We start from the raw sequence: 15694 nt of genomic DNA on the forward strand, positions 1-15694 counted from the left end.
TCCACAAGGAGGTGTCAGGTAAGATTATTAACAAGACTTCCAAGCTTCTTAAAATGTCCGTGTTTTCTTGATTGCAATCAGAGGGTGCTGAGGTCAGCAGGGGAGGCTGCTAAAACACTAACTCCCGGAATTGGTCAGCCAGGTCCAAAGAGCTGTGACAGCATCAGTGTCCACACAAGATACTGGTGGAGCTGGAAGCCATGAGCACTGAGAAGGTGCCTCTTCCTTCGCAGGTGGGCGTCAGATGGTGGTGCAACTATCTCCACTCAGTCCCCCACAGCCATGCAGCTTTTTCATCTTATCTTGGAATCATGGTGCAAGAGGCAGAGCACCCGGCTCAAGATAGCAATCTTCGGTATCCAGTTTCTGCTTCTTCTACTTAAAAGCCAAGTGATGCCACCAGGCAAGGTAATTATCCTCTCTGGGCCTCGGCATCCCAATCCCTAAAACGGACCTACCACCTGCCTCACTGTCTCCCTCCCAAATAGGACTGTCAGATAAAGCATGTACACAACTATGCCCAAGCTCAACCCCACCTTCAAACACACCATGGGGTGAATGGTGGAACTGGGAGCTTATTAAACAAACTTGAGCTCAAATGACCCCAGACATCGAAACCCTCCACTTATTTTCCCCAAGCAGCAACAGAAACTAGAAAGAGTGACTTGCCAAAATTGCACTGACAAAACTGTCAATGACAAAACTAGGATAACAAGGTCTTGGGATGCTTAGAAGTGAAAAATAACTCATTTTTAAATATTCAGTTATTACAAAATAACTTTTCAAATGAACCTTCAACTATGGGATAATTTTAGGTTTACAAAAAAGTTGCCATGTGCCCTCATCCAGTTTCCCTGGCTGTTAATATCTTACACTACACACTACCATGGCACATTTGGCAATAATTAGGAAACTAACATTGGTACCTTTCTATGAACTGAATTCCAGACTACTGGAATTCCACTGGCTGTTCCACTTATGTCCTTTTCCTGTTCCAGGATCCAATCCAGGACCCCACACTGTAGTTAGTATTATAAAGTAATTTCTAATACACTCCATCAGAAGACTTTAAGGTTAACAAAATTAAAAAACTAATTAATAGCACTTATTAGTGTTAAAATCTAAGGAATGTAATTGTTATAAATTTTACTTGGCCTTTCTCTTTACTGATGCTGAGTGGTCATTTATTCAACATACATAATTCTCTTCAAACCAGAGAAACAAAATTGGAAAAAATATCTTAAGCAAATAGCAATTTACACTAATGAGCTGATTTGTTAAAACTATAAATATCTAGTCATAAAAATGATTTTTAATGTACCCAGGAAAATACAACCTATTCAAAAAGGAGATGTTTCTTTACCGATTAGTGTGACGAAGTAGAAGCTTGTTATAATGAGATTCTAATAATTACTTCTCTCAATAGTCTTTATTTAGTAAAGGTGGTTTCAAATCAACAGTTGGGGTTTTTTTCTTTTGTTTTGTTTTTTTATTTCAACTAGGTTCCATGCCCAACATGGGGCTTGAACTCAAGACCCTGAGATGAAGAGTCGCACACTCTACCAACTGAGCCTGCCAGGTGCCCCCAAATCAACAAGGTTTTGTTCCTAAGTGTATAACAAACACAAGGAAGGAGAAAAAAAATTAATCCAAGTAGCTTTTGGACCCAGTACACTGTACGTATACTATCAGTCTAAAGACAAAAAGAGCTGCAAAAAGAAAAAAAAAATCCAAAATTGTACTTAGTTGGTTTGCTGTTGATAGTGGTAATGGGTATAGCACTTCTGAAACTATTCTGTGCACACAGTAGGACTAAGCAAATAAGTAAATCTACTGATGTTGGAAGCCAGAGTTCTCATCGCAGAAAAAGGGAGATACAAATATGAAACAGGGAAAGCAGGCAAGATCCCATAATGCTGGGTTGGAACAAAAAGAAATAGTATGAACTTACACAAAAAGGGACGAACACACAGACCCATCCATACACACACATACACAGAGACAGACAGACATACATGCACACACACCCCAGCTGGATTGAAATGACTGGTAGCAGCAATATCCCACTAGCAATGAACACAACTAGCACCAAAATCTTGGCTTCTAAATACCATCTCCCGCTAAAATGAACCAGTGTTCCATGGAAAAATGCCTGGGGCAGGAAAGATACAAGATGAGCCTGGTAATAAGGAATGTTCAAAACGGATGAGGACATGTCAGAAGGATGCAGAAGCCAGCCTAAAGGGGTTTCCCTCTGTAATATATCAATTACAATGTAAGCATCAAAATGAATCATGACAGTAACAGACTATAATAATTGAATAGAAAGAAGAATCAGGGGCGCCTGGGTGGCTCAGTTGGTTAAGCGGTTGCTTTCGGCTCAGGTCATGATCCCAGGGTACTGGGACCAAGCCCCGCATCGGGCTCCCTGCTCGGCGGAGAGCCTGCTTCTCCCTCTCCCTCTGTCTGCCGCTCTGCCTACTTGTGCTATCTCTGTTAAATGAATAAAAATCTAAAAAAAAAAAAGAAGAATCCATGAATCCATACTGACAGTAAAAAATGAAAAGGAAGAGAAGCTCTCTTTTATAGTAGACTACTACTAAAAGAAAAAGTAAGAGAAAAATCACCATTTAGCAATCATCACAGTGGTAACGGATTCAGGCAAGAATTAACAGATGCTGAAAATCAATGGGCAAGGCTATCTCCCTACCAAGTACCTGCCAATCACAAAGGGGGAAAGGCACCTTTCCCCAGAGAAATGTAGCCAATGCCACCCTATCACGTGATGAAGGTTAATATCGCTATTCCTGGGACAAACTGATGGGCTGTGCTTCCAGATGCATGCACTGAGGAGGACTCAACGATCTGGGGGATCGCACCCGCCAAAAATGCACCAACTGAATCTGATCATAAGGAATCTGATAAACCCAAAATGAGGAATAGTCTATAAAATGGCTGCCTGTACTTTTTCACAAGTTGGTAACACGAAAGACAGACAGGAAGCTGTTCCAGATTTTAAAAGATTAAACAGACACCAAAATTAAATGCAATCCATGACTCCAGGTTGGATCCTGGCTTGGGAAAATATGTTGTAATGGGACGACTGGCAAAATGGGAACATGGCTAACAGTACTTCCTAAATTTGATAACTATACTGTGCTGATAAGAGAACAGCCTTGTTCTTAGGAAATATACACTGAGGGACTTAGAAATGAAGGGTCATGATGCCGGCAACTTAGTTTCAAGTAGTTCCCCCCAGCAATACAAAATAGATCTGTACACACATGCCTGCACACACGTGTGCGTATACGCACAAATGTGTGGTGAGTCAAATGTTAATTGGTGAATCTAGGTGAACTATATAAAGGTGGAGTTCATAATACTACTCTTGCGACCTTTCTGTATGTATGCATGTTCCCAAAGTAGAAAGGTTTGTCGCTGTTTTTTTAAAGAACAAAGTATCCCTCTGCCGCCCTTCAAAGGAAGATATTTTGAAATCTTAATTCTTTTTGGAATTAAGCTACCTCATACCAATAAAAAATGCTGACCATTGGGTCTTTGGGATTTGGTTCCATTTTTGCCCATATGGGACCTCTCAACTGAATAATTCTGCTCATGTCAATGGTTCCCCTAAATGGCCACTCTAATTCTAAATTATCCTTGGTGAAATTATGCCATTTAGATAAATAAGCACACAAATTTGAGTTATAGCATAAATCCACGTGAAAACCAGGAGCCCAACCTGGAGTTGTTGCAGATCTAGCTTTAGACTGAGATAAATACATGAGGGTCTGGGAACAGCCAGTTGGAAGTACTGCCTATGTATTTTAGGAGTTAGGTCCCCCAGCCTATCGGCCATGGCATCTCTAACGGTACAAATCTCACTAAACTGCAGCTTCTGGTTGATGAAAAGTTTAGGTAAGAGGCCTCTCCCAGAAGCAGACCCCAAAGACAAAACAAAATGAGACTGAGTAAAGTTCTCACAGAATCTTGTTTAAAAAAAAAAATGAAGTACAGGTATGTGTGCTAGCCTACAAAGATCTCCAGAACACTGTAAACTGAAAAACTCAATAAATTATATAAAAAGTGTAACTCCATTTATGTAAAATATTCCATGTATGAAATTTTTGTAAATACTAAAAAAAATCAACATCATTTTTCCAAACTGTCCTGGGCTTTCACTGTGGCTCTTTACATCATTCTGCATGTGCATCCCACCTGCACTGATGGGGTGGAGGGAGAATCTGAAGATGTGGCCAACAAACCACTGAGGGTTGCAGCACAAGCCTGCCTTGGCCCTAAATGAACCTCATCCCTTTCAGGTACTTCCAGTCCTCTCACTCTGCCTTGTAAGACCACAAAGCCAGGGATAAATGAACTGACCCAGAGACCCTAGGAAGCAGCCAGTAGTACTCAAAAGGCCTCTGCATCAGGAGACCTGATGTCAATCTAAGCACTGGGGGGTCCTGGAACCTCCCATCTCCCAGCTGACCCTCTGGGATGCCCTCTGCAGTGGCCTCTGCCCCTTGTCCAGTGCCCCAGGGAGCCCCAAGCATTCCTCTCCGCAGCCATAAACTCCTATGGAAGGTCCCCTAGGAAAGCAGGCTTCCAAGACAGGGAAGAACAGGGTGGACACGTGAAGGCTCTGTTCGTCCAGCATACCCACCAGGGCTCTGCTCTCAGTCCTGTCCTGTCCAACACAGAGTAATCAACAGCTGAGGGCACACAGACAGCAAGGTGATCAAACTGATGGCTGGCTTTCAAGGATCTGAAAGCCAGCCTACAGAGACAGACTGGAGGGAGCAGGGGCACAGACTAGGGACAATGACCAGCCCAAGCTGGCTGAAGCAAAGGCCACACAAAGCAGAGAAGGGGGAGAAAGCCAAAAGGCAAGTATGGCAGTTTTTGCACCCACCAGCTCTCGAGCAAGGCTTGTGCTGTTCAATGGCCCAGGAGAGGGCAAGCCATGTCCTCATGCAGGGGGAAGTCCGGTTCCCAAGCCTCGGTGCCCAGCAAGTCCATCAGAGAGGAAGCCCTGCCCACCCACCCCCAAAGGCTTCCTGCCCAACCCCTACCCCCACCCCAGGCTGGGTGGCTGGTGAACAACGAGAATCCACGCTCGTGAGGAAGTTTTCACCCACTCTCACCTCGCAGCCCAACTCACCCCCCACAGAAGCAAGCTCCCCCCAGTGTGAGGCCCAGGCCAGCTGGCTCTGCAGCACCACCCCCTGCCCGGCCCCCAACACACGGGTCCTCCAAAGGCGTTCTTGCAGGCGGCCACAAGGCCCTCATCCTCGCCACCCCCACCAGGGGCAGCTGCTAGGCCCGCTGGCTAAGGAAGCTGTTGCTCTTTATGTCAAAATATAAATAGCCATTTGTGCATTTGTTCAATAACTGATTTCTGAGTGCCCACTCTGTGCCAAACTAGGCCCAAGGGACACAACATGAACGTGACAAAGAGTAAAACGTGTCAGTATGAACAATCCTAGCCCTGTCCAAAGCACTGTGGCTGTTTTGGGGGCTGTAGGAAACCACATACACCCCCTCTCCGACCATGGGAATGGCTAGACTCATTTAGCGCTCACTGTTGTATCGGACAGTGCTCAAAGCCACTTCGCTCTGCTGCCTCCCAGGTGGGGGCTCTCTCCAAAGAAACATGCCCTTATGCATGCACACCCATACACCCAGACTTTCAGCGGGGGGCGGGGGAGTGTCCCTACATTTGGAGCTAAGATGAATGGTCTTTTTGTCAGATTTGTTAGAGCTCTATACCCATTGATTTTAATTCTCACAGCATCTCTCTGAAGTATGTTCTATTATGTCTGTGTTACAGACGAGGAAATTGAGGCTCAGTGCAGTCAGAGAGTGGGCAGCACAGTGGGCCCTGACATCCAGCCATGCAGCTCTAGGGTCCATGCTCATGCTCTTAACCCACCACACTGGACTCACTGTGTTCTAAACCACAGCCACTCCTTCTCCAAACAGCTTGCGTGAAGCAACACCAGACCTGGGCTTTCCTCCCTCCCAGGTCGATGCCCAGAAGCCCCAGGACACTCTGGGTCTGTAGCTCACGGCGCTCCAACCATGGCCCACGGGCCATTCACCCTCCCTTGGACTTGCTCTGTCAAGACAACCATGTCCACACGGATGGAACGCACAGCCCAGCTTGGAGCAACAGGACGAGATGTGACTGACTTTCACTAAACACCCCAAGTCAATTGGTAAATCACACCAGAAACAAAAATACAGCTATCACAGAATAACCATACTTTGAGCCCACCCACCATTCTGGCAAAGTGCTGGCCCAAAATTGCGTTCTCGGGATTACTGACCCGCTCTGAAGACAGGAAGAGGAAGGGACCACTCACCAACTCCTCAGCACCCCGAATACAAAAGCACATGGGAGGAGGGAACAATCTGGCAGTGTACCAAAGAAAAGACATTTAATCAGTCCCTTGCTATCTACTAGGTCCTACATGTTGTCACTGATACATTCCACTCAAGAGTCAAGAAACTACCAATGTGTCCCTATGCCAAGTACCAAGGGAGGCAGAGGAACAGAGGTGAGAGAGCACCCAGGCAGGGAGGGCCGAGAACTAGATCACCTGCCATGACGGCTAAGAGGTGGACAAGCCTCAGCGCTGCCAAACTGCCCAGTGGAGGGAGGGGGTGAGGAAAGTGCTGGTGAGCTAGCCTGGGAAGCAGGACCAAGGAAGGTGGCAGGCAAGAGCAGTGTGGGCCAGAGGAACAGGAAAGGCGCAGCCTCACAGCAGCAAGAAGGTGCAGACCTGTCTGGCGAAGTGTGCAACAGCAGCGCGTTTTCCATTCCTAAGACCAGAAGGGCCAACTGAAACAATAGCCTGACTCGCTGCCACCTGGGCCAACCAGAGCTTTAACCACAGTGCTTTCTGTGCCCTCAATACTTTCCCGTGGTGACGGTGCCCGGTACACAGCAGGTTGTGGTGAGGGTTTGTTACAGGGCTGTGGGGAGGCATTACCATTCCTCTCCCGGAGGCGCCAAGTACCAGGAGCTTCCTCCTGCTCTCTGCAGTGGCCAAAGTGTTCAGGGGGAAAGGCCCACTTACTCTCAAACGGTTCAGAAGATAAATTATGTGTGTGCATACATACATATGCACGAGCACACATGGTGGATAAGGCAGATGAGCTAAAATGCTAACAACAGGTAAGTCTGGGTAGAGGATATGCAGGTGTTCTTTGCATGAATTTTATTCCTGCAACTTTTCTGTAATTTTGAAGTTATTTCCAAGTTTTCTTTGTATGTTTAAAAAAAAAAAAAAGACAATTCATTAGCTAGCTAGTGAGGCTGGAAAGTGTGTTAATCCTACTTTCCAACTAAAAAGAATGAAATTGTTAAGCTGAAAGCGCAATCAGCCAGCGGAGCAAGTTCTACAGTGTTACAGGGAGGCGGGCTGTGAAGGAAAGAGCTCAGAACTCAGAAAGCGGCTGGCAAGCCCAGGTGCAGGTGGCAAGCCCAGGTGCAGGTTCAACTTCCCAGCTACTCCCATGAGCTTCAGACACGTCTGCTTGTAAAACAGCCACACTCTTCCTATTCACGAACTCAAGTGCTGCTCCAGAAGCAAGGTGCGGCAGCCACTAGTTCGTTCACTGAAAATTTACCAGTTCGGCACAGACAGCAGGCCCCTCTGGATCCCTAATGATGAAGGGGAAAGAACCCTTAACTCGGAACCAACTCACCTGGGTTTGAATCCCAGCTATGCTGCTCACCAGCTGTGCGACCTTATGCAAGTCATTTGCCTCTCCCAGCCAGCTTTCCCAACAGTACAAAGACAGCTTCCAGTCCCACCACCTCATCAGGCAGCCTCACTGAACACAAGCCTTTTTACAGGGCTGGGACAGAGCTCACTTGGAGAAGGCAAATGTTTTCTCAGCTATGTATGGTGGGGGTCACCCTAGACTGAGCTGTGGCTAACACCATGGCATGATTTTCTATCATAATTGAAGCTAGAAAAACACTTTCAGAATCAGCAATTGCTACTGCATTACCTGCACACATGGAGAAAGGGACAATGAGATGATACCACGGTCACTGGCTCCCCAGAAGCCCCTCCATGCTTGTTGCCCCTCAGCAGAGGTCTCCAACCTACCCTTCTCACCACAGCCCCAGGAGGGAGATGTAACACCCACCACCACTGGTCCTTATGGCTAACCACAAAAGGGATTTGAGGGGACGGCTGGTTCTAACCTTCAGATCAGAGTGCTTAGATGAAAAAGGGTCTGCACCCTCACCTGGAGAACCACTGGGTCTATCATGGGAAGAGATGTGTCCCGGAGTTCCACAGCTGGGGGTTAACGATGGCCAAGACAGGACATACACAGCTGGGGCAGACAGAGCCTCAGCCAAGGGCACACGATGGGAACACAGGCCAGACATCTGGGGCTGAAATCTCATCTCAGCCACTTAGTTTCGTGAGTTCTCTGTGGTTGTTTCCCTATCTGTAAAATGGGGCTAAGAGCAGTCATCTACCTCACAGGGAACACCTGAGAGTTAAGCAACGCACATGTTAGTACATATTAGAACAGCACCTGGCATGTAACACGTCCTCAATCAACCAAGATCAAACATGCATTTAAAAGAAACTTTGCCAAAAGCTCTCTTGTTGCCCCCACTCTGTGAAAGGTCTCACACCCTGGCTGCACCAGAGAAGAGCCAAAGGTGGCTTGGCCCCGGTGCTCAAGGACTCCCTCCCTCCTGGGAAGCAGGTTCTGCCTGATGCCCTCCTCACACCCAAGTACAGGTCTAAGCTGGGACTCCCATAGAAAGAATGCAGGTGAATAAGACCAGGGAAGGTCTCCTTCACAAGCACCAGCCAGCAGATCCCTGCCTGGAAGGACACAGAGCACATACAAGCACCCAAGGAGAACATATGACTCCAAGTGAGACCTGCCCTTGCTGTTCAGCCAAAGTCAGGGTACCAGCTGGAGCCCCCCGGGGGCAGAACAACTCAACATACCACCAGGAGTCACTGCAAAGTTCTGATCTGGAAAGTCATGGAATGCAAGGATAACTTTGCTCCCTCAACCAGAGCCACCTCCCTGCCCCAACTCAGACCTAAATGTGAGGTCTCCTGTGAAGCCCTCCCCTGCTTCACGGGTACAAATGACTGGCCGGCCACCGCTGCTGCCTGCCTCTAAGCCCCCATACTCGATGACCTGATTTACATCCAGCTTCTGCTTCCATACTTAAAGGGCACTCCTAGAGAAAGGGGTTTGTTCAGTTCATTTGAGCATCCCTAGTGGTAGGCAGACAGTGAGCACTTGAAAACTCTTTCTGAATTGTTGCTGGCCAGTTGGCAGGATACACAGACAGCAAAGGAAAGGGAGCTGGGGACATTAGTCACCTCTATCATCCAGGCAGATGCTGGACCTGGAACCAGAGGCACCCCAACGAAGACAAGCATGATGTGTGACCTGGTCCCTCAAGGTCCACCTGAGGGACTGACAGGCAAAACTGGGACCCAAGAGCCAGAACAGAATGTCTCACCTCTCTACAGATACAGACATGTTTTCTAAAGAATTTAATCACAAGAAGCCATAAATCCATTGGCTCCATGGCTCAAGAGCCCATTCAGTACTCCCTCCAAAGGTAGGCCTTTTTCTGGCTTCCATTCCTACTAAGGCCACCCCACAAACAGTCACCCTGCTGCCCAGAGAACCATCAGAAGAAGCGAGCAACCAGCTGTACAAAGGGAGTCCAGAGAAGCATCACTGGAGTGACTCCAGGTTGAGCATGGGCCCAGGGCCTTGGCCACCAAGTAAACACCGGGGAGGAGATAGCACTCCACAAGGATGACAAAGGCAGAGAGGTGTCTGGTCTGCGGTGAGAGCCCTGGCTGAGGCATTTGGAGTGGCACACCACTGTGCCCCCCAGCCTGCCTTTACACAGAGAGACCCAACAGAGCTCACAGACAACAGCCCTGGACACTTCGGCCTTCATGGGCCCCTTCCTCCATAAAAAAATAGTATTAAGAATCATACTTTCAACTGCATCGGTATAAAGACAATAAATCTGTATGTGTATATTATAACATTATATATTATATGTATATAATATATAGTAACATTTTCTTTGACCTAAAAGGTCAGGGTTTTTTCCACAATGGAGGAGGAGGAACACAAGAAACAGGTAGAAATAAAAATTACCCCGGACCTTCCAGCTGCCATGATCCTGATTCCCCACCACAAGCTTACTTATAAAAACACAAGTTCCGAGGGGAGCTCCAAAGCACTTAATTATCACATTCAAGGAACACTCCTAAGGGCCTGGCAATACCCAGGCTCCAACGGCGGAGACCCGGCCACAGCACCAGTCTCTGCCCCAGGAAGCTTGCTTCCTGCGTGCGATACTTGGCGGACTCCTACTACCACGGTGGGCCGGTCTCTGCGCTGAGTAGTTCTCAATTGCAACACCTCACTGAGTGACAATAAGCGACACGGCTACCGCTTTCCAGCCGAGCAGCTTCCAGGGCTGAGACGCTGGCACCAAACCACTGCTGAGGGAAAACATGGGAAACCAGGTGCCTCCACGAGCTGCCCTCTCTCGACCCCCGCACTCCAGCCTGACCCCAGCCGCTGGGCAAGGTGGGCGCGCCCCAGGGGCGCAGCTCCTTGGCCAGAGAACTCCCAGGCCCCAGAAGTTACGTCGGGCCCCGCACATCACTCTCGCTTCCGTCAATCTCAAAGCATGCAGCGCTCCACGGACACCGATCCAAAGATAACATCCCTCGAGAACAAAGTTCCGTGATGTACGAGGCGCTCTGAGCCCAGATAAACTCTCGGCACAGTCCCGGGCGTGGGGCACGGTCCCGAGCGGGGGACGGGGAGGGGCGCGGCGGCCCGGGGGCAGGCCTCGCCGGCGCCCTCCCGGGTAGCGGCCCCGCCCGGTGGAGGGACGTCTCGGGCGACCCCGGCCCCGCACACTGCCCGCCCTGCCCCGCCCCCACCGCGCCGCGCCCACCGCGCCGCGCACCTGGCCGCAGCGGCTCGGTGACGGTGAGCACGAGCAGGAAGAGCAGCAAGAAGGCACCGCTGTCTGCCTTGGGCACCATTTATCCTCCGTTCATCGTCCCCGGGGCGGCCGCGTAACCCCGCGGGGAGGCCGGACCGGGCCGGGCTGAGGGTCAGGGGACCGGGCCGGGCTGAGGGTTAGGGGCCGGGCGCGGAAGGGCGGCGGGAGAAGGCTCCGGCTAAGCCGCGGCTAAAGTGGGCCGCAGGCTCGCACGCACTCTCGGCCTCGGTCTCGGGTTCCGACTCCGGCTCCGCGCAAGATGGCGGCCGTCCTGCTCGGCTCCGCACCGCCCCCCGCCCGCGCCTCCGGCGCCGGCCAATGAGTGCCGAGGCGGGGGGCGGGGCCTGCACGCTCCCAATGCGTGTGGACCCTTGGCCGGGCGGGGGGCGGAGCCTGGCCGGTTGCACCCGAAAGGGGCGAGGCCTGAGGCTGGGACGGCGGGGGGGCGGGGACTGAGAGGCGGGCCCGGCGGGCGGGCAGGACTATAAGGAGTTAAGTGTGCCATTGGTTAAGCGGAGAGGTGGGGCCTGGGGGTGGAGCCTGGGCTTTAGGGCCTACTGAGGGCTGGGATCCCAGGGCAGGACGCGCAGGGCAGGGGCGGCGGGGGAGGAGTAACCCGGCCAAGATGACGGCTACAGAAAGGGGCGGGGCGCAGTGGGACGGAAGAGGGTGGGGAGCGGAGGGGCGGGGAGCAGCCCAGGGGGGCGGAGCGTGAAGGAAGAGGGGAGGGACGGGGAGCCGAGGTGGACCGGGGTTAGGAGGGGTTGACGCACCTCGCATACCTGCAGGCCCAAATCCGGTCAGCGGCCCAAGAGTGCTCCCTAAAGTGGTCCTCTAAAGGCAGAACCGCTGCGGAGAAGGCATGAGGAAAACGGGAGGAACGCAGACAAGCTTTGAGGAGGTGGCAAGATGGGGTAATGGAGGATCCACCCTGTAAGGAACAGGCAGGTGTGGCTTCACCAGCACACACTCCTGAAAATGTTTCAGGTGAGGAAATAGCCTACAGGAGTGTCATACGAGAGGAGCTGACAGGGAAACCCAGATCTTAGACTGTGGAGCAAAGCTGGCCTCTGAAGGAAGAGCCCTGCCTACACAGTGTGGGGAGGAGGGGGAAGGAATGTTGGGCACAGCTGCTGCCACAGCAGGCCGCATCTGCAGGGAGGAAAGCCTCGGTTCCACCATGCTCCCTGTGCTGGCCTCACACCTGTCAGGGAACAGAGTGACTGTGGAGGCAAACACAGCAGATGCAGCGTCCCACTAGGAGAGGAGCAAGCCATCCAATGGAAAGACCACCAGCCACACACACACAAGGCCTGGCACAGGGTGTCAGGGCTGGGGAAGAGGGTGAAGATGGGAGCAGAGAACAGGGGACCCATTTTAGCCTGGCCCACCTCCAGCCCCGCCAACTTACTCCCCAGGAGCAGTCCTCCCAAGTCCCTTCAAGGCATAATCCTCCTGAATGTCCCAGGGATCCAGCCTATGATACTTGGGGTCCCTGAGAGAGGTACCCACTCCCTCTGAGTGGAGATGGCCAAGATAAAAGCCAAGGCTAGGCCAGACCTGCCTGCTCCCTCTCCTGCTCCCTCAGGGCATGGCCTGTAGCAAGTGCTAGACAAAGGGCCTGTCACAGCAGAGGGGCCCCACGGCCAGCAGAGACAGTGGTCCCTGTCCAACACTGCCCTGGCCACTGGCACTGTCCTCATGGAGCATTCCCAGGAGCAGCTGCGGCACTGGAGCAATCCAGGCCCAGCCTTCAGTGTTCCCCGGGGAGCCGAGCCAGGGTTACAGGCTGGGCAGACCCCATGGAGGGAACTCAGAGCTAAGAGCAGATATCCCTGCCAGTTGTCCCCCCTGCAGAGCCACTGTCGGAGAAGCAGGCCAGCAAAGGTTCGGATGGGGAGAATAGGACAGGGAGGTGAAAAGTCCAGCCAAACCATGCAGGGAGAAGGCAAAGCCCTGGCTTCCGAAATTGCAGTCACCGCTGGGGCAACAACTCACAGCCCCTCTTGATCCACCTCTACCTTTGGCCCTCCCGCACAGCCTGCAGGCTGCCTGTGTGGACACCACCAAGGACCTCTAGGGCTGAAGGGAGAGAAAAGAGGTCAGGGCTATTTTTCCCCAGCTCCCTCCCTGTGGAGTCACTGCCTCTACACTCTTCCTAGTTTCCAGTGACCAACCTTCCCTTCTTCCAGGGGTCTGTTACTACCCTTGGGGTACCCTACACTCCACTCCCACCTTTGTAAGTAAGATGACTTTATTAAACTCTTCTCAGACTGCCCTAACTTGAGTATGTCTTTTGTTTCCTGCCGGGACTCGGACTAATATGACGATCCACCATGGATTTCCTGGGATGCCATGTTGTAATAATCAACCTCACAAGGAGGCCTGGCTCCTTGTTTGGAAGCACCGGCAGACCGATGTGTTCCCCACAGCCCCCTCCCACCTCAGTCTCAGCCAAGTGCAAGGCCACTCTCCGCTGGCCTTTGGTCCACTCCAGCCCCCTGGCTGGCCTTCCAGGGTCCCAAGTCCAAGTGGCTCAGGCCAGAGCCTCATTCCCCCAGGGCACTCCTCCTTTATGACTTCATCCACTGAAGTCACCTGGGGGACAATGCTGAACATTCCACCCCAGAGTCTTGGCCTCTAGGAGGCAGGGACAGCAGGCCCGGCCAGCCCAGAGGACTCTCTGTCCACAGTGTAAATGAGGACGCTGCTGGCCCATGTCCCACAGGGATGTAGAGGGCAGCCTCAGAGGCACTGGGCGCTCCCGGCACCATGGATGACGCTGCTGTCCTCAAGCGGCGAGGCTACATCATGGGGATAAATTTGGGAGAGGGCTCGTACGCAAAAGTCAAATCTGCTTACTCTGAGCGCCTGAAGTTCAACGTGGCAGTCAAGATCATTGACCGCAAGAAAGCCCCCATGGACTTCTTGGAGAAATTCCTTCCCCGGGAAATTGAGATTCTGGCCATGCTAAACCACCGCTCCATTGTCAAGACCTACGAGATCTTCGAGACATCAGACGGCAAGGTCTACATCGTCATGGAGCTCGGGGTCCAGGGTGACCTCCTCGAGTTCATCAAAACCCGGGGGGCCCTGCATGAGGATGACGCTCGCAAGAAATTCCACCAGCTCTCCTCGGCCATCAAGTACTGCCACGACCTGGACGTCGTCCACCGAGATCTCAAGTGTGAGAACCTCCTCCTTGACAAGGACTTCAACATCAAGCTGTCTGACTTCGGCTTCTCCAAGCGCTGCCTGCGGGACGGCAGTGGCCGCATTATCCTCAGCAAGACCTTCTGCGGGTCGGCGGCATACGCGGCCCCCGAGGTGCTGCAGGGCATCCCCTACCAGCCCAAGGTGTACGACATCTGGAGCCTGGGCGTGATCCTCTACATCATGGTCTGTGGCTCCATGCCCTATGATGATTCCAACATCAAGAAGATGCTGAGCATCCAGAAGGAGCACCGCGTCAACTTCCCCCGCTCCAAGCACCTGACAGGCGAGTGCAAGGACCTCATCTACCGCATGCTACAGCCGGACGTCAACCGGCGGCTGCACATCGACGAGATCCTCAGCCACTGCTGGGTGCAGCCCACGGCACAGGGCCAGTCCTCTGAGGCCATCAACAAGGAGGGGGAGACCTCCTGGGGCCCTGAGCCCTCATGGACCCCTGAGACCCCTGACAAAAAGTCTGCCACCAAGCTGGAGCCCCGGGAGGAGGCACAGCCCGAGACACAGTCCCAGCCAAAACCCGACGAGGAAGAGATGTTGCAAGTGCCGGTGTCAAGGCAGTTGGACACCACGGGTCTTAACGGAGAGATGCCTGGCAGGGAGACAGAAGAGGTCCTCCCACAGCCTTCAGAGACACACACCTAGCGAGCCCCTCTTCGCCCAGGGGGCCAGCAGAGAATGAAGCAGAGCTCATGGCTTTGAGCCTGAGCTCCAAAGAAACCAAGGGACAAGCCAAAGAAGGAAGACGGTCCCGGATGAGCCACTATTTTCGTCAGTTTCTTCTCCCTCCCTTTGAACTTGGTAACCCACATGGCTAAAGAAGCAATAAATCACTATATTAGTGCAGGCCCTAAGGTGAATGTCTTTGCCCTAGCTGACTGCGGTCATCCAGGGAGAGGACCCTGCACTCCCTGCCGCACCCCCCCCCCGGCTCCCCACTCTCGGATCGCACCGCATTTCGCCTCCAGTTTGGGAAAATACATCCCCGTGTGCCCAGCCCTGACTGTGACCTCAGGCCCCGGACCAGAGCAGAGAGCTGAGCAAGGAAGACGCTGTTTCAAGAGGGAGGCCATGAGTGCGGTGCTGGGAAGGGCAAGGGGGCACAGAGAGGACAAGACCAAGAACGGCAGGGGCACACAGGGGCTCCCCTGCAGTTGGGGCTGAGGATCTGGGCCCTCAATGTCCCGGCGCTACTGCCTCCACAAGGCTGCCGGTGGGGAGGGGGCCTGCAGGGGGCAGGTGGACCAGCCTCTCAGCCCCTCTGGAGCTCCCCACCCTGGGAGGCCACTCATTTCTTTCATTCTGTCCACCAGGGCTCCCTCATGGCCAACCAGCATTCAGTTCTGGGCACGCCCTGAGTCATCCTGCTTGTGGTCATGCCCCCTGCCCAGGAGAAGTGGTGGTGGCGGGGGGGGG

The 15694-nt window shown here is 52.3% G+C and overlaps 2 protein-coding genes across 7 annotated transcripts in view; one reads left to right on the top strand and one right to left on the bottom strand.

Annotated features, from left to right (window-relative positions):
- DGCR2 (DiGeorge syndrome critical region gene 2) overlaps positions 1-11307 on the bottom strand; it is a 90772-nt gene extending 79465 nt beyond the window's left edge. For all 6 annotated transcript variants that reach the window (XM_044920866.1, XM_044920865.1, XM_044920864.1 and 3 more), the window contains exon 1: positions 11009-11307. In XM_044920866.1, the coding sequence (XP_044776801.1) occupies positions 11009-11087 (79 nt within the window). In that variant the 5' untranslated portion in view covers positions 11088-11307. The remainder of the gene's footprint in view (positions 1-11008) is intronic.
- Positions 11308-13819: 2512 nt separating this feature from the next.
- Positions 13820-14923, top strand: TSSK1B (testis specific serine kinase 1B). Its single transcript, XM_021690866.1, has one exon. It carries the CDS (start codon positions 13820-13822, stop codon positions 14921-14923), a length of 1104 nt encoding a protein of 367 aa, XP_021546541.1.
- The last annotated feature ends 771 nt before the right edge of the window (positions 14924-15694 follow it).

This window comes from Neomonachus schauinslandi, chromosome 14 (genome assembly GCF_002201575.2).
Source record: "Neomonachus schauinslandi chromosome 14, ASM220157v2, whole genome shotgun sequence".
Taxonomy (NCBI): domain Eukaryota; kingdom Metazoa; phylum Chordata; class Mammalia; order Carnivora; family Phocidae; genus Neomonachus; species Neomonachus schauinslandi.

Coding starts and splice junctions, on each gene's coding strand:
- TSSK1B (XM_021690866.1), top strand. CDS start 13,820: ATGGATGACGCTGCTGTCCTCAAGCGGCGAGGCTACATCATGGGGATA.